Genomic DNA, 22,236 nt, shown 5'->3' with positions numbered 1-22,236 from the left:
GTTACATCATTATTACAACAAAAAATAGCTGCCTGGCCAATGCACTCATTAAATGTTGGTAGTGTGCTTCACGAGGGGCAGGTCTTTTGCTAAGACTACAAGGGTCTGTGGCCCAAAAAGTGGAGTTTGATAGTAATTCTTGCTGCAAGTTAAAAACAAACAAACAAAACAGTCTACATAGAGGTCAGGGAATTGATACAAAACTGTGTAATAGTTACAAATATTTTGCATGTCTTAATAATGTCAGCTTTACTTTTCGTATGGTAAAACTGGAAATAACCCAGATGTCCTTCAGTACATGAGTGGCACATCCATACCATATGGAATACTTCTCAGCACTTAAGAAGGAACAAACTCTGGATGCATGCAGCAACTAGTGTGGATTTCAAGGGCATGATGCTGAATGGAAAAAGCCAACCTGTACAGGTCACTCACTGTAGGCAGCCATTCACGTTTTTGTTATCACAAAGTTAGATTAGCAGTCACCAAAGGGTTAGGGCTGATGAGGTTGGGGGTGGGGTGGTGGTTGTGACTGGAAAGGGCTACTGAGAGGGAATGTTTTTTGTGTTGATGAAATCTGATCTTGATTGTGGCGGTTGTTACCTGAATCGACACTTGTGATAAGGTGACCTAAAATGGTACACATGCGTCCCAATGTCAGTTTCCCGGTTTTGATGTCCTGTAATCCAGAGGATGCAACCCTGTCTGGGAAATGGGGTGGAAATTATATGGGCCTTCATACTGTTTTTGCAACACCCTGTGAATCTGTAATTATTTCAAAGTAAAATGTGAAGTTTTAGAAAGAATATCTAATAAAAGGAAGTGTTCACACTATTAGATAAAACAAGTTTCAAAGTGATAAAACATATGATCCCACCTTGATATTTCATATCACTTAATACATTTACCTGGAAGTAATGAGTGATCAAAATATTCTGAGCAGTAGCATGGTGGATTCTTTTGGATTCTTTTGTGTATGTATGCTTCTCTATAATGTCGATAGTTTAGATGAGCTGGTATCACTTTTGTCGTTTGAAAAACTGTATTAATAATAAGTTCCAAAAATCTAATTCTGGAATCTTAAAATTTAAATAACAGTTACACTGAGATCGTAAAGTTTTATTTATATTGGTTACACCAAGTTAGCATTTACATAGCTCTTAGCTGAGACTGGAGAGTATATTTATCCTCTAAAACGTGTTGTGTATGTAAATTTAAAGCTGTTTTTTGATCTTGGTATGACAAAAGTCCTGTTTGATGTCTGACTCCCCAGTGTTGTCCAATGTTAAGTATATACATTGCAGGCCACATGAAATTTCAAGCTTCATTAACCACATTGAGAAAGTAAAAAGCAGGCAAAATGATTATTTTTAAAGATTCTATTTATTTTTTGTCAGAGAGCAAGAGTGAGAGCAAGAGCTCGAGCAGATGTGCTCTCAAGCCAGAGAGCCCCTGTGGGCACATGCACAATCCAGGGGGAGGGGCAGGCAGAGGAGGCCGACCAGGCAGAAATGAGAAGCAGGCTCCCTGGTAAGCAAAGAGCTGGATGTGGAATTTGATCCCAGGACTCTGAGATCACAACCTGAGCTCAAGCATAATTAACTGAGCCACCCAGGTGTCCTTTGTTGAAATCATTTTTAAGAAATTTAGTTTGTTTAATCAGTTATATCCAGAATATTATCATTTCAATATGTAATCAGTATAAAATCGCAGTGAGAAGTTTTACATTCATTTTATCATACTGTGATAAAAATCATACTGCTGTGGGAAACAGAGGCAGAAGAAACATTATTAAATTTCCTTACCTCCTGACAAGTCCTTAAAGCAGGCAGAGTGACTCTCGTCTAGGGACTCAACTACCCCACCTTAAGGGCTTGCTAAGGGCAAAGGGCAGTCCTAGCCTGACGGACCCCCTACCCCTCACCAGGACCCTGTGAGCACTTTAACAATTCCTTTGGAAACTTTATCTCTAAACCTCCCAGATAGTGTTGATGATTGTTCCCAATCATATGGCCTACTGATAGACATGTAAAGGGTCTCACAAAAAGGTTTTACTACTAGTAGTGAATAATCTTTCCCCCCAAAAATAGCTGGCCCCTCAAGGTCCTAGAAACCTTGCTTCCAAAATTCCTTAGAGACTGACACCATCCCAAATCCCTTCCCCACCTTACAAGTATATAATAGACCACTCCTGAGAACCCCAGGGCAGCATCTCTTCCTGCCCATAGGTCCTGTCCCCATACTTTAATAAATCACCATTTTGCACCAGAGAGGCCTCAAGAATCCTTTCTTGGTACTGAGCTCCAGACCTCACCCCACCAAACCTCACCTATGTTCCAGAAGTTCATCATTTGGCGTCCAGCTGGGGCTGTGAGTCTTTCCATTTGGACTCTGAGCTTTGGTCCAAAGTTGGTGAGTCCGTTCTCGCTCCTTCCTTTACTCTCACTTCAGGGCTTTTCAAGGAGTATGGTCTTATTAGAACACTTGCATGTCAGTTGCTCAGGCTTTAATCCTCTAGCCCGTGGCTAATCCACAGGGAAGAAAACATCAGATTTTTGGCTGGAAGTTAGTACGCTGGCTAGAATGGTAATAAGACCCAGAAACTTGATGTCGTCTCTTTATTCCTGTTCTTACATAAAGTTGGCCTTCTTGGGCACGGGAAAGCCACCTAAGTCACCAGGAAGGACCGCTGCCATTCTTAAGACTCCCATGTGAGGTTTCTTCCTGAATGATCTAATGTGATCTCCTCCACATGCCTGGCCTAGCCACTTCCTGCCGTGGGACCTCCACTGGGAGATGGCCAAAACCAGTATCCGATTGAATTAAAACACAACCGGGATCATTTCCTAGGGAAGTGGGCGGTAAGGACCCCATGTGTTGGAATGTCACATAGACCATGATGGGTTTCAGTCTTTACTGTTTCACGTCAGTGTCTTCTCCAAACTACTTAAAGCTATGAAATAGGGTAATTTCCCCTTGCCAAATTTTTTTTTTTGTTGTTGTTGTTGTATCCCATGGGTTAAAAATAGCAGGGCAACCCCACAACTTGTAGAGTATAGGATGGCACAATATCCTAGTCCCTTCACCGGGCACCCATCTGTAGCCTAGGATGCGATGGGAAAGAAGAGGGACGCCGGCACCTCTCCAGGGCCTTTTATGGCAGGAATTCCTTCCTGAGAAGGTAGAATGTTGATCAATAGCGAGGTCTTGAGGGACACCTTCTTGAGGGTGGCTTTTGACATATGGGCAGCTCTGACATATCCTGTGTGGGACGCCACCCAGGCATCAGGGGGGATTACATAATGGACCTTCTTTCCTTTTCTGGGAGCATGGCCTCAGTAGGCTTCTTCAGTCCCAAGGACTCTACCGTGGGATGCCTTTGAACCCACTGGAAATAATTTGGATTGCAAAACTTAGGAGAGGACTGAGCTCCAGTAACACTGCATGGCCTCAGTGGGATCTATCAGTTAGAGCTCCTGTACAGGAAACAGGGTGAATGAACCTAGGGTGCCTTCATTGTTTATACCTAAGCCATCATTGCTGTACACCAGGTCCCCGACCTATGGGCGTTTTGCAGAATGTGTTTGCCTGAACGAGTGAGCTAGTCAACTCCCTCCTGACATATTGGGTGATAGTTACGTAAATAAGCCTTCTAGTAAACCCAGGTTGCTAGGCCACCCCTAGGTAAGGGGACTCTGACTTTGCCTCTCTCTGTTTCTCCTCATAGATGTGGGGGCTTCTCCTTTACTCATTTCTGTGTTAATGGCTATAACTGGAGCCAGCTGGGGTTAGTCTAACTCGAGATGGAGACTTTGAGGAATATTCCCAGGCAGCTGCCAAAACTCCCTTTGTTTCAGGGAAATTCCCTTTCTTCTTTGGCCTGACATGGACTGCTTAACCCCTCCTTCCTGGCGGGAGTACATGGCTTCTGCTCCTCTGTTGGAGCTGTCCTTTTAACCATTGCTGGTACTCTAAGGTTTGGTCTTCCAAACTAAGGAAACTTTTTTCTTAAGAGGTCCATGACTTACAGCAATGTAAAAATATTTATTTGTAAATAAAACATTCACCTTTTCTCTCTATCTGAACCCGCTAAAACTCAAAAGGTCTCATTAAGTGGTCTCGTCTCTGGATCACCTATTTCTTTGAGAGGTCTTTGGCCGCCATTCCAATCTTCTTGGCAGGTGACAGTATATAGGGCGTGTATCTGGGTAAAGAATCAGAGATAACATTTAGAAGAAGGTGCTCCGACCCATCCATTTCCGGTCCAGGTGGGTTAATAAGAGACACAGCTGTGGTTCGGGGCTTGACATCTTTTTTTCCGGGTGTGGATACCAGGGTAGCATTCAGTCGTGGTGGGCCTTGTTTCTTAGGCAGTTTTCCCCTTCCTCCTGAATCTGGGGGTTTCACGTCATGAGCAGAGGAGTTTGGTGATGGAAAAGCTGAATGAGATTCCGCTTCTAGAAACTGGACAAAAAGTCCTGAAAAAGAATGATTGGCCACAGCTTGGTGATTTGGCTTCCCAGGTGCATTGGGGGCGCTTCTGGATCCAGGCCCCCCAGTCACCCCACTGGGCACACCCGCGGGCTCTTGACCACGCAGCTGCCGCAACTGGTCTTCTTGGATCCCCGGTGTGCTTGCCATCAACCTCAACGCTTCTTGCCGTTAGCATCAGCTGCCTGGAAAGATCCCACAAAGAGTCTCCTTAGGAGGGTTTTGTCCACCATTCCTTCAGCCTTACTTACTAATGTCAAGAGTTTCTTCTGTGTGTCCTCCAGTATTTCCTGCTGAACCTCATTCTGTTTCTTGAACTCTTGGAGTTTGTCCTCCTTGACCTCCAAGTCGGCATTTGTTTGATGCAATCGTCCGTGTAACGACTTCAGTTTTCCTTCTAGGGCGTCTGCCTTTTCCATCCATTCAGCGAGTTCCAGCTTGAGGTTCACTAGCCTTCGATCATAGTGCCTTCCCTATTCCTGGGAGGCGGCAAACCAGAGCACCGCTTCCTCTTTCTGCTGGGTGACCACGTGCAATTGCTCCCGCAGCGACTCTACCTGCAGACTGGCTCCATGGCTGCCCTTTTCTATGGCAGCAGAAGACAAAACGGGTTTTCCCTGCAGGACCATCACTTCCTCTCTTAGATGAGCCACTTGGTTTTCTGAAGCCAAAGGTTCCAGGCGACGAGAATCTTGGGCTTCTTCAGTGACGTGCCGCCCTCTCTCCAGCTCCTGGGTTAAGCTCAATTCTCTCTCATGTAACTGGTGACCCTCCTTCTGGTGGGCACAGATTTCCATTTCTTTCTGTTTCTGTGCCAACACGACATCATCTTTCTCCTGTTGACCCACAACTGCCTTTTCCTGCTTTGACTGAACTGCGTCTACATGCCGGTTCAATTCCCCGCTCTCACCCTGTTCTTTCTCCCGCAGCAGTTGCTCCAGAGCAAGTGCCTTCTCTTTCATCGTGGCAAGCTGGGATTCCTCCTCCCTCTGCATCATTGAAAGCAGCCGATTTGTCTCTTGCAAGGCCTGATTTTCCATGTCCTTTTCTCTACATGTTTCCACCATCTTTGCATTTTCCTCTTTCAGCCGACACACAACCATTTCAAAATCTGCTATCCTCTCCTTCAGACTGGTGAATGCCTGCCTCAGCAGCTCATTCTCACTCAGTTGGCCCCTGAGCTTCTCCTGTAAAGAAAGCAGTTCCTCACTTTTCGCTGGGATTCGGAGCTCCTGAGGCTGAGGGAAATCTTGTAGAACAGCCTGTTTCTCCTTCTGCTGCTCCATGTGGGAATCAGAATCGCTGTGTTCCTGTGGCTTCCCTTCTCCTTCCCCCATAGCAGCCCCTAAAGAAATCTGTCTCTGCTGATCTTCCTGGAGGGTTTGAATCATTGTATCTTTTCCTTGCCCTGATTTTCTGAGCTCTTCTACCTCCTCTAGGAGCACCTAAGAAGACTCACTCACTCGGTCAGATTTCACCTCCTTCAGAGAGTTGGCTGCCTCTGCGGAGTCGCTGGGGGGCCGGAGGAAAATCATGTCAAGGTTCCCTAAAAGGAGGTCCTTGGCATTGCAGAGCTTCTCGATGCGGAGCTGAAGTTGTGCCAGTTCCTTCTCTAGCTCTTGTAAGTTTATCTCATGTCCTTGGTAAGTGTGGATCTGGTCAAGAGAGGTCGTCTGTGGTTTCAAAACCTCGCTGTTGGTGCAAGTCCACACCTGGAGTTGTCGCAGATCTCTCTGAAGCTGGGGTGACTCACGCTTCATATTTTGGACTGTGGTCAGCACCTGCTCTTTCCACTCATCCATGATCTTCGCCCGCTGTGTTAATGTGTCCCATTCCTGTAGAAGCTGCTGGAACTGATCAATAGAAACTCCTCCAACCTCATGACCAGTGCTGGGTGTCTGCAGGATCGTCCTTAAAGTCTGGCATTTTTGACTTAACGCATCCACTTCCAGGTCTTTTTCTTGAATAATGTGTGACAAATTCCGAATCGTTTCTCTAAACAACTCTAGGCCACTGCTTTCTATTCTAGTGGACAGTTTTTGATTTTCCTCTTGTATCGTCTGGAGTTCTGCTTCTTCGGCAGCAAGTCGATCGGTCATTCTGTGATAGTTCCTTTTCAGATTGCTATTCTCCCTTGTCTTCTCATTTAAGACCACCAAGACCTGTACGCTTTTCAAAGTACACTCTTGCAATTGGTGCTGAAGTTGTTCCACGGGCCCATTCTGGCAGTGAGAAGCCGCAGAGATATTCCTAGAAAGATGCTGAATTTCCAAATCCTTTTGCTGGATAATTTGAGTGAGTTTCCCAATCTCCTCTTTGGAGAGCCGATCCATCCGTTGATAGTCTCTAAGTTGTTGGCGGTGCCGGTCATTGAGGTCTGCTAACTTCCACCGGTGGGTGTTTTGCAACCCCGCCACCTCCAGCTGATGTTTGTGCAGCTCCCGCTTCTGCCGCTGCTCTAGGTCCCTGATGTGGCTCTTCAGTTTCCACAGTATTTCTGGGTCGATGGTATTGGGTCCCTGGGTGGAACACTGGCACAACTTCTTCCAATGAGTCACTTCAGCCTCCAATGTTTCAATCTCATGGAGGAGTCTACTGATCTGTGTCTGGGTTGAGATGACATCTGCCAAATCCCTGGCATCCCCAGGGAAAGTCCCTTTCCCAAGCACATGTCTCTTAATATTGATGTCCCTGGCCAAAGAGGTCTGGCTGCTGTCCACGGCCCCTAGGGAATGGCCTAGGCCAGAGCCCAGCCTACCAGCCCAGGAGAACATCTGACGTTCATACAACTGTCCTGGTCCGCGGTACAAAAGCGTCCAGCCCAGTCGGATTACCCTGCCAGGTGTCCCAGAACCTCAAGCTGCACAAGGCTAAGAATCAAAAGCCTACAGAGGTTTCTAGGCAGCACCTGCATGCCCCTCCCCCGCCCCCTCCTGTGAGCTCAGGTGTGCCTAAGCATACAGACTTTTCCAGGCAATGCCTGCATGCCCCTCCCCCACCCCCTCTCCAGAGCTCCCTTGTGCCTAAGCATACAGACCTTTCCAGGCAATGCCTGCATGCCCCTTTCCTACCCCTCCACCCTGCCACCCCACCTCCTGCCGCTCACTCCCACGCGCCTCTGCTGGTCAGGTAGCTCCAAACAGCCAAGGCCCTCTGGCCACTGGTCCGGGTCCCTGTCCCCACAGCACATCCCCACAACTTCCCAACCAGGCCTGGGCCCCTTGTCCTCCTTGGTGCCTGTCCTGGGTGTGCCCCTAGTGCATGATCCCGCCTGACTGCACCCAGGTGCCTGCCCCCAGAAAATGCACATGGCCCTCTACTTCCCCCTAAGTGGGATCACAATACACAAAGTCCTGTGATATGGTCTTTCCACCCAATAGTACATTTTTCATTCTGGTGTAAATTATAGGGTCACACACATCCATCCAGCTAGGAGAGTGGATCCTCAGGGCACTTCACAGAGGTCTTTATCTGCACAGAGGATGGCCCTCATGGAGACTTTGTGTATTTCCAGCCTCCAGTGGCTCCAGAGTGCCCTGTCCCTTCTTGCCCCATCAGTTCTGCAGGGACAGCTTGGTCGTGATTTGCTCTGGCGGTTCACTGGCCACTGCCAACGCTGCGCCTCTATCACCTCCCACAGTGCGCCTAGACCAGGCAGGCGGTTGGGCAGAATGGTGGACACGCCTGGTCTGCGGGTCCTCCGCCCGCACAGAGTGGCAGCTGTGCAGCAGCAGAGGCCCGATTCCACCCCCCTTGCCAGTCCTGACTGATGCTAGTCCAGGGGATAGGGTTAGGAACCGCGCTGGCAGCTGCCCCGCAGGAGCCTCGCTGCCCACCCCATCGCCACGATGAAGATGCAATTCTGCTGCGTGAAGCAGCTGTCCAACCAGACCCTGGCCTGTAAATGTGCCCATTCGGGCCAGGATTGTGCCAGGTGAGGTCAGGAGCCGGAACGGGAGGGCTGGCGGCTCTCCTGGTGGCGTGCTCCCGTCCCCTGCCACCACCACGCACCAGGCACAAGGGGTCCTGGTCCGGGTCTGCGCCAAGCCACAGACTGGAGGCCAGCTTGGGCCAGTGCCAGAGTCTGGGAAGAGCTACTTGGTGGATTGGCCTTTCTAAGACGCCCCCTGCAGGGGGTGTCCACCGCCCTCTGTCCTGGCCACACCCAGCATCGCCCTGGGGGGACTGCACCTGAGCCTTCCCCTGCCCCCCGCATCAGGGTTTGACCTGGGTGAAAACTCTGGGCACTGATGTGCCTGAGGCCCCGTGGATGCTGTGCTCTGGGGGAGGTGTTCTTTGCCTTTCGGGGGTGTCCTACTTCTGTAGATCCTCAGCCTCCATGTGCCTAATTGCAGGAAAGAATTAAGGGGATGTCTGGGCCAATAGGATCTGCCTCCAGAGTTCCTGGTATCCATGGAGGGACCGTAGAGGTGCTGCTGCCTCCAAACCCAGGCCTCTGGGAGAAAAGAACTGTGGAAACGCTTTGGGCTGACTTTTAGGTTTATTTTTCTTTTTATTATTTTAAAGAGCTTTTAAAAATTCCTTTCTCCCTCTGGGTTTGGATGCAGATCCTCTCCAAGTTTCTTTGGTTTCTGCTTTAATGCCTGACAGGAAACATTATCCATTATGAAATGTCAGCAAATGCCAGGGTTTGTAGACCTTCTGGCTGTTGGAATAGGAACCACTCACTGGTGGTTTTGAGAGCTCCTGGAGGTGATGGTCATATGCCCAGTTATCTGGGGCACAGCTTTCAAGGTCCTTAGGGCTGTTGGCTGTACTGGACCTACTTACTGTTTATTCTGGATGAGATACCAAAGTGTGAGTCTTCCACAGCTTTTGCTTTTTTGTTTTTTCCCCCAAAACCTGGGTCAAATGGGGAGTGTTGTTTGGTCAAAGCACATGTGACAGTTCTTCTAGTGTGTGTGAACCAAAATGCTTTTCCTTCCCCTCTCATTTTCTAAACTTGCTATTGAGGTTTTGGGGGTCCTTCCCCATAACTTTTCACTCAGTGGCTTTGTTTTGTGTTTAATTTGGTTGCTACTCCACTCTATGAACTTAGTGCACACTGATCCTGTTTCCAGAGTTGAAGCCTGTCCCCTACAGCCTAGCAGTGCCTCCTTTGCTATCATTTGTAGGAAATGATAGAAATAATGCCAAGTGGCAGGTAGACAGGGGAACAGTCATAGAGTTTTGGAATGTAGGTGACGTTTGGTGGGGTGAGGTCCAGAGCCGATGTCGAGAAAGAGTTCCTGAAACCTCTTTGGTGCAAAACGGTGGTTTTATTAAAGCACGGGGACAGGATCCGTGCACAGAAAGCGTGGCATCAGTGTTGTGGGGGGAACTGACACACCCTTGAAAGGTGGGGGAGGTAAGGACAGGGAAGGGTTTCAAAAGAACTTTCCTATGCTAAGGAAGACCTACAAGATAATGGAGACCTTGCCATTGTCAAGTGAGGTGGTTTTACCTTCTAGCAGGGAATGAACATGAAGATGGTAGGAACAGGCATTCTTTTGTTTCAAGGAGACTTGAGTTTTTTAAAAAACCTTTTGGCCTGATCCAAAACACCTCCACTAAATCTTTTCTACCCTGTGCTATTTGCCCTCCTTACTACTGGGAGATAACCTTATCCTTGGAAGGGGTACCTAAGTCTCAGTGTACCTGGACCAGAAATGAAAATGTCAGATGTATTCCTGACCAACCCAAGTATATGACACGAAGGAAAAAACAAACCTCGGGACCAATTTGAAAGGACGTGGGGCTGAGAGGAGGCATTTCTCCAGTGGCATCTGTTCCTACTGCACACGATCTGCATCTACATTCTGTTCCAGCTCCATCCGTCAAACGATGGCCACCGAGGTACAGGCACCACCGACTGATGGACCACAAAGACCCCCCTGAGCAAGCGCAAGGCTCTGTACAGAGAAACACAGAAGCAACCAGGACTTGCGGGACCTACAGTCTATTCGGTCCTCGTTCTGCCACTAACCGGAACCGTCTCATTTCCTGTGAGAGAAGTTAAAACTGTTCTTGATCGTTAACTGAGCAGCTGAAGGATGAAATCAGGGAGCAGCTATGAAAGGCCTTTGTACATATCACTATCACCAGCCTTGCACATCTCTAAACTGTACTGAAGACACTGTCACGCTGACAATAAAATCTTCGTGATTGTGAATACAGCAGACAACAGGGTCTAGCGCTCACAGTCCCACTGTCAGGGTCTTCCACTCATACAGAGGTCACGTCGACAAGGGTTTTTATCAGGACCCCTGTTGGTAACAGCAGAGGATGAGAAGCCAGGCACCCATCCTTCACCGGGGCCCCGGTGACATCAAGTATGTGGCTGATGGCAGCAGCAGGTGCAAGTAGCTGGGGACAGGCGTAGGAGACAGGCGGTCGCTGCATCTCCTCCTAATATATTTTTAACATTTTGAACCAGGCGGGCACCTTCCCAAATGAAACAATTCGGGAAAGAAGAGGGCGAATGTTCATTTACCTTTAATCTCCAGAAGGTGGTCTCCATCCCAGTCCCAAGATTTAGAATTTGACAATGACATTCTGTCTTCTGCAGAAATGCCCTTATCAGCTGACTGACGCCATAGACTCGAGCAAAATATCCTGAGAAAGAGACACAGAGACAAGTTATCGCTCAGTGAGATCAGAAAGCATCCCTGCAGAGCCCGCCCTAGGAGAGGAGGAAATGAGGATTCGGCTGCTCTTCTTTGGGGTCAGTGATTTTCCTGTGGACTCATGGGAGAAATCAAGACTTTCACATTGTCTTCTTTTTAACTTAAACCTGCTGGAACCAAAGTAACTACAATCTATTTAATGATTTAATGGTGGAAATAAAGATCTTAGAAATAAAAATGTCCCTTGGGGCACCTGGGTGGCTCAGTCGGTAAAGCATCTGCCTTTGGCTCAGGTCAGGATCTGCTCCCTGCTCAGCTGACAGCCTGTTTTTCCCTCTCCAATAAATAAATAAATAAAATCTTTAAAGATTACCATAAAATGTCCTATGATTGTACACAGGAAAGACAAGTGTTTTACATCAAAACATCAGATATTAATGTTCCTCTTTGAAATATGCTTTTTGTGCCCAGGTGCAAACTACTGAGGACTCAGCTAAACGTCAACATGCGAGATCAAGACGATATAATATTTTGCGGTCAGAATATGGGGCAGATAAATGTCCAAGCAAAATGAAATAAAATAAAATAAAATAAAATAAAATAAAATAAAATAAAGCCGTATTTCTAACCATGTTCCCTTCATCTCCAACCTGTGTGGGTAAAAGTCTCTATGCTTATAAACTGACCTCACAGACCGACTGCAGGAGAGGAAGGCACGAGCAAACATTGCCCCCAAAATGGACTTATTCAGCTCCAGGGTGAGGAGCTTGGGTAAAGGAGATGGTGAATAAAAGGGGGAAAGGAAGATAAAATCTGTGTTCTATAGCCCTGTTGCTTAAAGTGTAACTATCTTAAGAACAGAACGTGAGCAGCATTTAGAAATGTACTGCAATGTGATATAGGAGTTAGGTGTCTATTGATTCTCCTAATAAATCATTTGAGCTTGTAGTTTACAGGTTATCTTGCATTTTATTTCTAGGAAATCATTTTTGTTGTATGTTACACAGTATCATCCACAACAGACTGGATGTTGAAACAAAAACTGAAAAGATGCTCACCACACCCTACTTGGGAAGCACTCTGCACATGCCAGCCCATGCAGAGAAAGAAGGCAGACAGGCTGCTGACTCGCTGCCTCAGGGCAACCAGGTCCCCAGTGCTCCAAGGTGGGACCCCGCCTCTGGTTACATAAGCTGCCTCAGGAGCCCCGGACGGAGGCTTCAGGCCTCTTAGGCAGGCCTGGTCCCATCTTCCTAAAGCCTGGGTTCACCCTTAGCTCAAAGGAAGGTCCTTGTCCTGATTGTCACTTTAAACTTTCTTTGCATTTCTTACAAAATCTACCCAGAGGCTCTATCTTTTTGGCCAGGATTCCCTGCATGCCCAAGGACGTGGGGTCATTTGGCTAATTTCTCAATCTGATCGAGAATGAGTCACCCTCCCATCTCAAATCTTTTCATTGCCTTCCTTATAGAAAGGACTTGCAGAGCCTAATAGTGTTATTATCACTTTAATATGGCCAAAAAGGTGATTCCTTACCTGGACAGTTCACTGTAAAAGATACTAGAAATGGTTCTTAAGCATATAAAAATGATCCTTAATTTCAGCCCCCATGTAAGAGGAATACAATAACAAATATACTGTAAGGTCACATTTTTCACACAACAGATGAACCACAATGAAAAGGTCCCTGTGCTGGTGAGTATGTTGGGAAATGAGCACTTTCATATGCCACCGGAGAGCATGAACACTGGAACTCTCTCTTTTGAAGAATGAACCCCGAAAACCTCAGGCCTCTGGGCTGATGAGGGGAGGGAGGGAGTCACTTGCCTCTGTTAATTCTGGAGGCCTTCTTCTCCTTAGACAGTCTTATACAATGCTGGATGGAAGGATCGTGCCAGTAGCTGAGGCTTACTGCAGACATAAGAGGGAAGAAACGAGGCAAGTGAGGGGAGGTCAATAGGTTCTGGCCCAGTTCTCAGGAAGCAGGTCAACGAGGACAATCAGCTACCTCCAAAGGTCATCAGAGGCACATTTCATGCACCATTACAAACTTCAGCAGACTCAGCCATCTGTCTTGGTGCTCACGTACACAGCCCCTCACCGTTCCACCCCTCGCAGGTGGCCATTTCTACTCTTTATTTGCTCAGGTGCCTAACTCCCTTCCCAGGACCCTACAGAGCACAGCACCTCACCTCATACCTCACCTAGAAGACTGCCACCATTTATTCCCTCAGCAAACTCACTGGCAAGAGCCAGTCAGACAACTCTGCTCCACCACAAGTTCTATGTCTATGGGAAAAGAGCTCCAAGATTGTTTCCTAAAACTCACCTGAATGACTTCCTAAGCCTTTCCCCCAGCTCTGTAATAGGTACCAGTCCTTTCACATCCCTTAGGCAGGTCGCAGTTGGAAAACCAGGTACCAATAAACATAATAGCTACAACCTAGAAAATGGTGCAGTAGCCTGAACTCTGATATACACAACCTGGAAAATGCTATGGTAGCCTAAACTCTCCCTGGTGTACACTACAAGGAACCAAAGTTTTAGTGTTCTAAACCAGGAGCTGACGCCCAAATTACCAGTGAAGGTCTTCTACCAACTGTGAGGAACCAGCCTTAGGGAGCCAAGAAGTAGCAGAGGGAGCCTGGATCTCTAAGGCCATCTGAAGCCATTTTGACCTTTGCCCTTCAATGGGTATCTTGGGAATTAAAAAACATCTTTACCATTTAAATCAAATGGTATGCACGGTCAACTCTTGGTTTCAGCTCAGGTCCCGATCTCACGGTCCTGGCATCCAGCCTGGCGTTGGACTTCATCTTGAGTGGGGAGTCTGCTTCAGGATTCTCTCTCCCTCTCTCCATAAATATCTGTTTAATGGACACATGTATAAACTCGCTAAATCGTTTGACAGGTGAATTGTGTATTATAATATTTAAAAAATACTGTTATAAGTGAAAACCCAACCCTCCAAAAATTTTAGTAGAAGCTAATTTAGTTTTCAACATATTCTCACAGTTTCCAAAGGCAAAAGATTGTATTTTCAAACACCAACTGTAATAGAATTAAAAGGAACTTAAGATGACAGTTTTCCATTTAAGGTGTATTGTTTAGCAATGTCTAACAGCAGGTATTTCATTCTCATCGACATGGTCAAAAAAATCAAAAAAGCCAAAACACAGTCAATACATTGCTCAGTAAGTATACTCTTGGGCATTTATTCTAAGGAAAGAAAAAACTATTTTCACATCAAAACCTTTACATACGTGTTTCTAGCAGCTTTATCTGATCATAGCCCCAAACTGAAAACAACTCAAATACCCTACAATGGGTGGATATTACAGCTGAAGTATGTCCACAGCATGGAATACCAACTGAAGAGTAAAAAGGGATAACTAGTAAAACACACAATTTGAATTCACCTTAAATAATTTATGATTAAGTGAAAAAAATCTACTCTTAATGGGTAACATATATATGATTCCATCTACAAAACCTTCTTGAAATGACCACATCACTGGAGAGAGACCAGATGAGTGGTTGCCGAAGAGGCTGGGAGCAGAGGACAGGACTGTAGGGATTCTTGTGACGGACTTACTCTGTATCTTTACTGTGATGGTGGAATTACAAACTACATGTATGGTAACATTACCTACAAATAATTATGCATACACTCTCTTTCTTTCTCATTTCCTCTACCTGACAATGTCACAGATAGGTCTAAGTAAAACTTGGGAATTTAAATAAAGTCTGGATTGTGTCGGTGTCAAGTTTCTGGATGTGTTACTGTTTCCTACAGTCTTTCAAGACATTATCACCGAGAAAAACAGGATAAAGGTTATAGGAGATGTGAGATGTCTCTAGTATTTCTTACAACTGCATATAAATCTACAAGTGTTTCAAGATAAAATTTTTTTTAAAGTTAAAAAAATTTCAACATAGCATATTTGCTCTGCTACCTCTACAGAATACCAGTAGCTCACATATTCTGAGGCTGCATCACGTTTTAAGTCTTGCAATATATGAATCTTTTTAGGGGGTATAAACCTTCCACACAGCAGAGCAAAGAAAAGTGATTTCAATGAATCATTAGCTACTGATTCTTAAGCACCAGAGAACAAACACAGGAAAGAAATTCAGCACTGAAAACTTCTACATCGAGCTGCATAAAACAATCTCTAGAGGTGGATTTAAATTTTTAACCAAAAACCCTGGAACAATCTCTTCAATCAGAAAGGTATGGTACAGATGAAGCCATGCCTTCGAGACTGTAGGACACTCAAAAAGGCATACACTTTATTATTAATCCCAAGTTTACCAAGTCAGTTCAAAGCACCAACCTAGGTTCTTAGCACCTTGACACCTTCAACTCCCATCTGATAGGATATCTGGTTCGTGGAAATCTTTTGGGAGCCCAGTTTGTCTCTTAACTCCACATAAAGCATGCAAAGCTATCCCCTTTCCACCTGGTGACCTACTGATGGCACCCAGCATGTCTTCACATGCAATGAACAGCTGCCAGAAAAAGGAAGGCGGAGAGTAAAGGTGGAGAAGCTTTCCTTCCCATTTCAAAGTAAAAAACAACAGTAAAGGAGCCATCTGAAAACTGTAACATCCTTACATTACTTGAAACTTATAGAAGAAAGAAAATCAAGATGGGCACATACTCTTGTCCTTTTGCACCCTGAAATTACAGGTAACAAGACAAAGGACAGAAAACATAAGAAAAGTGTATAAAGGCACTAAATGAAAGGAACACCAAAGTTCAAATTATAACTCTGGGAACAATGTTCCGAAGATTATACTTTCTGAACATTCCAACACAGTTAACAAACAGAAGAATTTCAAGCAGCTAACAAACATACGAAAAGAAGTTTATACTTCTGGATAAGGAAAATGTAGAGTAAAAGATTCGAATACCATTTACCACCCTCCCTTTTCCTCTCTTTCCTAGACCTGAAACCTGATAACCCCAAACTGTTGGAATTCTACAAGAAAATTGGAATTCTGTTTATGCATGCCAGATCCAGTATCAACATAGTTGTATGTCACAGAATGCTAAGTCAAACAACAACAACAACAAAAAAAACAAAAAACCCAAGGTGCAAAAAGATACATAAAGTACACCTTTTAGACAGATTTTCCAACTAGAAAAAAGGTTTATACAGATGATGAATTCATACAAACATGCACCAAAAAATAGAGAAATATGCAAAGAAATGATATAGATCTCCTTCAGTAACGGTGGTTCGGAAAGGCACTGAGGGAGAAAAAGAAGACGTGCTCACTGTTTCAATTCCTGCAAACTGTTCAGTGTTTGAATATTTTAATCAAAACTATCTAAATCAGGGACGCCTAGGTGGCTCAGTTGGTTAAGCGGCTGCCTTCGGCTCAGGTCATGATCCCAGCGTCCTGGGATCGAGTCCCACATCAGGCTCCTTGCATGGCGGTGAGCCTGCTTCTACCTCTGCCTCTGCTGCCACTCTGCCTGCCTGTGCTCGCTCTCTCTCTCTGGCAAATAAATAAATAAAATCTTAATTTAAAAAAATATGAATATCAAATACACAAAAATGTTAATATTTTTTAAATTTAGGGCATGAGTATTACTTTTTCTTTTTCTATTAGTTTAAAAGATTGTCTTTCCAAAGGTTTTAAAAACGGAAAAGTACATTAACTCAAAGGAAAAAAGAAAATGCAAGTTATACCAACAATCAAGAAAAAGACATCAGTACAAGTCTTATAGATATGAAAAGGATAAGGGAAACTTACAATTTGTGTATGTGACAGCTTAGAGGAGATGTCTCAAACAATTTCTCCAATTATCAAAGGTTATATAAGAATAGGTGAAGTAAAAAGACCTATATATATTTAAAATAACTGATTTGTACTTAAATACTTCAACAATTAAAACAACAAGACCAAAAGAATACCTCCACCAAGACAACATCTTTGGTGAATTTCTACCAAAAATTTAAGAAAGAATTCTTCACCAATTCTTCCTTCCCAAAAGAACACACTTTTCAACTCGGTGTTATGAAGTCAGTATTACCAGAACACCAAAAATAAAGACAACACAAGAGAATGATCCAGCTCTCTCAAGAATATGGAACCAAAACTCCTTAAGAAATTAAAAAATTGAATCCAGCAATACATAAAAAGGGTAACACGTAATAAAGAATTGAGTTTATACCAGGAGTGCAAAGTTATTTCGTACCTGAAACATGAAAATACTAAAATAAATACAAGATTATTGACATATTACCAACAACTGGAAATAAAACACAAAGTACAACTTAACCATAGCATAAAAAAACACATTAACTATTCAGGGATAAATATAAAAAGATATGGAGGAGATCTGTATGCTACAATATATGAAACACTGATGAGAGAATCAGAGACTTAACTGAGAAAGAGACATACCATGCTTGTAGGTGAGAAAACTTATTAATGTTAAAATCAATTTTCCTCAAAATGACCTGTAGTTATGATACACAACACAGCAGTCGCTAGTAACATGGCTCTTTACATTTGCATTTAATTAAAATCACATAAAATTTAGAATTCGTTTCCTCAGTTTCACTAATCACTTTTCAAGTGCTCAAGTCACATGTTGTCCATCACTGTCATACTGGACAGTGTAGATGGGAAAACTTACAAAACTTACAAAAACTTACAAAACTTACAAAAACTTCTTATTGCTACTGGACAGTGCTAGCTACAGAGTCAATGCAATCCAGTCACAATCTCACCAAATTTCACAGAAATGAGGATGGAAAAAGAGGACCTCATATACTCTAAATAAATAAGTGAGTATTTTTTTTAAAATTCTGAAAAAGTAGTACCCAGCTGACGGACTGATGTTACTGGATTTCATGATTTATGATGACTGCTAATACTAATTAAAGATGGTGTGGTATTGGCAAAAACACAAACTTCAGATACATATACACGCATGCATAGGATCATTTGATTTTGAACAAAGATACCAATTTAACTCATTAGAGAAAAGAGAGTCTTCAATATCTGGTACAGAAAAAGGTGGGATGTCCATACATAAAAATCAAGAACCTCAATCCATATTCTTATCCATATATAAGAATGGATTAAATACCTAATTGTAAAAATTCAAAGTTATTATAAAACTTCTGAGAAAAAATAAAGGAAAATCTTTAGGACCATGTCTATGCAAAGATTCCTTGTATAAAACATAAAAAGCAGGGGCGCCTGGGTGGCTCAGTGGGTTAAAGCCTCTGCCCTCAGCTCAGGTCCTCATCCCAGGGTCCTGGGATAGAGCCCCACATCGGGATCTCTGCTCAGCAGGGAGCCTGCTTCCCCATCCCCCATCTGCCTGTCTCTCAGCCTGCTTGTGATCTCCATCAAATAAATAAAATCTTCAAAAAAAAAAAAAACAAAACAAAACATAAAGAGCATAACCTGCAAAAGAAAAAAATACATATATTGAGTTTCAAAAAAGTATAAATCTCCATTTTCTGAAAGAGGGCATTTCCCCAGGTTTGAGAAATAATTGACACATACCACTATAAAAGTTTAAGATGTACAGCATGAAGATTTGATTTACATATGTCATAAAATGATTACCACAAGTATGGAACAGCCATCATATTCTATAAATACAATAAAAAGGAAAAAAGTTCTCCTTGGGTAAGAACTCTCAGAATGCACTCCTTTAACAACTTTTTTATACATAATACAACAGACTCATGGTCATGATGTTGTACATTTCATCCTTAGTACTTATTTCTAACTTGGCATTTGTGCATTTTGACCACCTTCTTCAAATTCCCTCTCCCACTGAAAGACACCATGAAGGAAATGAAAAGCCAATGACTAGGTGAGGAAATATGCTAAATATGTATCTAATAAACTGTTATTTGAAATATATGAAAACCTGTATGAAAACTGAGTAATAAATGCAATTGTCAAAAAAATTATCTGAAGACATTTCCCCAGAGATAGATGGGTGACTTGCATAAAAACACATAAAAGGATGGGGTACCTGGGTGGCTCAGTGGGTTAAAGCCTCTGCCTTCAGCTCAGGTCATGATCCTAGGGTTCTGGGATCGAGCCCCACCTAGGGATCTCCACTCAGTGTGGACTGTTTCCCCCTCTCTGTCTCTGCCTGCCTCTCTGGCTACTTGTGATCTCTGTTAAATAAATTGAATATTAAAAAAATGCATTAACAGGCACTTATCATTAGTCATTAAGGCAATGCAAATTAAGACTACAAAGATAGACCATTAAATCTATTATATTGGTATTACAAAAGGACAAAGAACCAGCAATGTCAAATACTGAGGATGCACAAACAGGGAATTCTACACTGTTGATGATGAAAAACAAAATGGTTCTCTTGGGGATGATGCAAATATTATTACTGCTTGTAATTACAGGGTTAATAAGTTCATGAACATTCACAGACCTGTACACCAAGACGGATTAAACTGACTATTCTGTATATGAATACCGCAGTATATGTAACCATTAAAAAAATCATACTTTTCTTAAGTGTTTTCTTTAAAATATTTTAACATTTCAGTTTTCCAAACTCCATTCAAACTTCTCTAACAAATCCTCTCATCATGTACTTCTAAATGTACTTCTGAAAGCCTCATATAACCATGCTGATCAAACTTCAATCCAAGGCAACCAGATGTTCCATATGACGAGACAATCTAGTATTTCCAATGCATGTTTTGTAGAGCTAATCTCATAAACTTCAAAAAGGATAAAAGCATGTAAAGCATTCCACCTCTGTCAAAGTACTACAGGAGCTCCACAATCATCTATGAAGAAAATCATCTGAGAAGAATAATCAAAGGAAAGGCATTGAAAAACAAAGGAAATCTTAGGGAGTTTTATGCATGTGATGGCAACAACAACAAATCACCGCCCACATTCATACATCTCTCCCCCTGGGAGACATTAGGTCCACAGACAAATCAAGAGAAAGATAATTCACACCCTGAATCCCCTTGTATCAAATTTCCCTGTTGTGCAAACCAAATCACAGGGCTTCCTATGACAACACCCAAGTTTTGGAAGTCCCTGGACCATAAATATTTGCGTAATTATAGTTTTCTAGGTGCTGTTTAATATGCTAGTTCATTGAATATTGAAAGTGCTATAGGTTGTAGTTCCATGTAGGAATGGGGGTATCAGGCACTGTATAATACAAAACTAATTGAGTCTCTGGTTTGAAAGACATCAGTTCTGACCTGTTGGTTCTCTTTGGTTCATTTTGGGGTTTTCTTCTCTAAGGAAATTTTTTGTGATCACTTCATAGTTTTAGGGATTCCTTTTTGTAGGAAATAAAGCTAACATCCAGTTTCCAGTTTTCTTTTTGTTTCATTTTGTTTTGTTTTGCTTTGGGGGAGAATTAAAATATGTCTCTTGATTCTTAGTATCTGTGGCGTGATTAACTTTGCCAAAGTCTTTCATGAAAAGAAAAAGTATGGAAGGCAATCCTGATTTAATGTCTTTCTACTAAATTTGTTTAATGTTGTGGTGCTCCAAATTTCCTATGTATCAGAATCTGCTGGAATGCTTGTTGAAACACATTGCTTGATTTCTGGCTCTACCCACCACCTTCCGGGTTTTTTTTAAGGAAGTAGGTCTGGGGTGGGGCCTGTGAATTTGCATTTATTTCTTAGAAGTTACTAGGTGATGTTAGTGCTGCTAGTGCTGGTCTAAAGAGCACTACTGGGAACTATTGGTTAGATGACCTTAAATGCAAAAGAGAGGCCAGCCATGTTTCTTAATGAAACTGGAGATAGTTTTGATGTTACAGAAAATTGATGTTTTGGTATTTCACAGGGAATTTAAGAGAAGTGATATCCATTCACGTTTTAATTAATTAATTAATTAATTCATTAAAATGATTTTATTTGTCAGGAGATGTGGGGGAGAATGAGGAAGCACAAGCAGTGAGAGCACCAGGCAGAGGCAGAAGCAGGCTCCGTGCTATAGCGGGAAGCCGCATGCGGGATTCGATCCCAGGACCCTGGGATCATGATGGGAGCTGAATTCAGTTGCTTAAGTGCCTGAGCCACCAAGGCATCCCTACATTCAATTTTTTTCACTTAGAGCTGGAATTAGATGCGATATCTTAATAAAAACATTGTGTGTAGTAGAAGAGCACTTATCAATTGGGGAACCATATCTACTAAATTTTTATCGTCCACATTGAAAAGTCAGATATTGTCTTGGTCTATTAATATGTGTGTTGGATTTCAGATACATGTAGTTTCAAAGGCTATTTCTTTGTAACGTATGTTAGAGCCAAGTTTGATAGGTTACTGAACTAACCTTTCAATAGAATGTTGGCCAAAGAATATGAATAGATAGTCAAAGAATGACAAATCAAGTCCAGAAACATGAGAAATATATAACTTCTATTACTTCAATACAAAACAACATTTTTGGCAAGTCAGATTTTAAAGACTACAAAAATCTTAGTGCATCTTGTAAGAAGTGGACATTGTAACAGCCTTGGTGGCTAAGATAAGCTGCTTTGATTTTCTGAAGGCCAGTTGGTAGCAATTCCTTTAAAAGTATTTTTAGCTTGTGACCCAGCATTTGAACTAGGAATTAGTGTTCTCTGCATATACATTTTCTGTGTAAATTCATTTGTTACATCATTATTACAACAAAAAATAGCTGCCTGGCCAATGCACTCATTAAATGTTGGTAGTGTGCTTCACGAGGGGCAGGTCTTTTGCTAAGACTACAAGGGTCTGTGGCCCAAAAAGTGGAGTTTGATAGTAATTCTTGCTGCAAGTTAAAAACAAACAAACAAAACAGTCTACATAGAGGTCAGGGAATTGATACAAAACTGTGTAATAGTTACAAATATTTTGCATGTCTTAATAATGTCAGCTTTACTTTTCGTATGGTAAAACTGGAAATAACCCAGATGTCCTTCAGTACATGAGTGGCACATCCATACCATATGGAATACTTCTCAGCACTTAAGAAGGAACAAACTCTGGATGCATGCAGCAACTAGTGTGGATTTCAAGGGCATGATGCTGAGTGGAAAAAGCCAACCTGTACAGGTCACTCACTGTAGGCAGCCATTCACGTTTTTGTTATCACAAAG

At 43.1% G+C, this 22,236-nt stretch overlaps 1 protein-coding gene, 1 long non-coding RNA gene and 2 other non-coding genes across 5 annotated transcripts; 3 read left to right on the top strand and 1 right to left on the bottom strand.

Moving 5' to 3' along the window:
- Positions 1-150, top strand: LOC122890788. Its single transcript, XR_006381210.1, has one exon. It is a non-coding gene; the product is annotated as a small nucleolar RNA SNORA62/SNORA6 family (small nucleolar RNA).
- Positions 151-3,918: 3,768 nt separating this feature from the next.
- On the bottom strand, positions 3,919-13,231 carry LOC122889814 (leucine carboxyl methyltransferase 1-like). 2 transcript variants are annotated; one of them, XM_044225232.1, is made up of 3 exons: positions 12,945-13,231; positions 10,985-11,106; positions 3,919-4,478 (listed from the first exon to the last, which is right to left on the bottom strand). In XM_044225232.1, the coding sequence occupies exons 2-3, from the start codon at positions 11,043-11,045 to the stop codon at positions 4,135-4,137; spliced, it is 405 nt and encodes a 134-aa protein (XP_044081167.1). In that variant the 5' UTR covers positions 11,046-11,106; positions 12,945-13,231; the 3' UTR covers positions 3,919-4,134. The 2 variants fall into 2 exon arrangements, with proteins under 2 accessions (XP_044081167.1, XP_044081168.1); XM_044225233.1 differs by having other exon boundaries at positions 3,919-4,204.
- On the top strand, positions 11,173-12,065 carry LOC122889829. The gene is made up of 2 exons (XR_006380978.1): positions 11,173-11,215; positions 11,589-12,065. It is a non-coding gene; the product is annotated as an uncharacterized LOC122889829 (long non-coding RNA).
- Positions 13,232-21,766: 8,535 nt separating the features above from the next.
- Positions 21,767-21,916, top strand: LOC122890787. The gene has a single exon (XR_006381209.1). It is a non-coding gene; the product is annotated as a small nucleolar RNA SNORA62/SNORA6 family (small nucleolar RNA).
- The last annotated feature ends 320 nt before the right edge of the window (positions 21,917-22,236 follow it).

Source organism: Neovison vison, chromosome 11 (assembly GCF_020171115.1).
Source record: "Neovison vison isolate M4711 chromosome 11, ASM_NN_V1, whole genome shotgun sequence".
NCBI lineage: Eukaryota > Metazoa > Chordata > Mammalia > Carnivora > Mustelidae > Neogale > Neogale vison.
The sequence above is the reverse complement of the archived record's forward strand: the minus strand, read 5'-3'. Positions and strand labels throughout refer to the sequence as shown.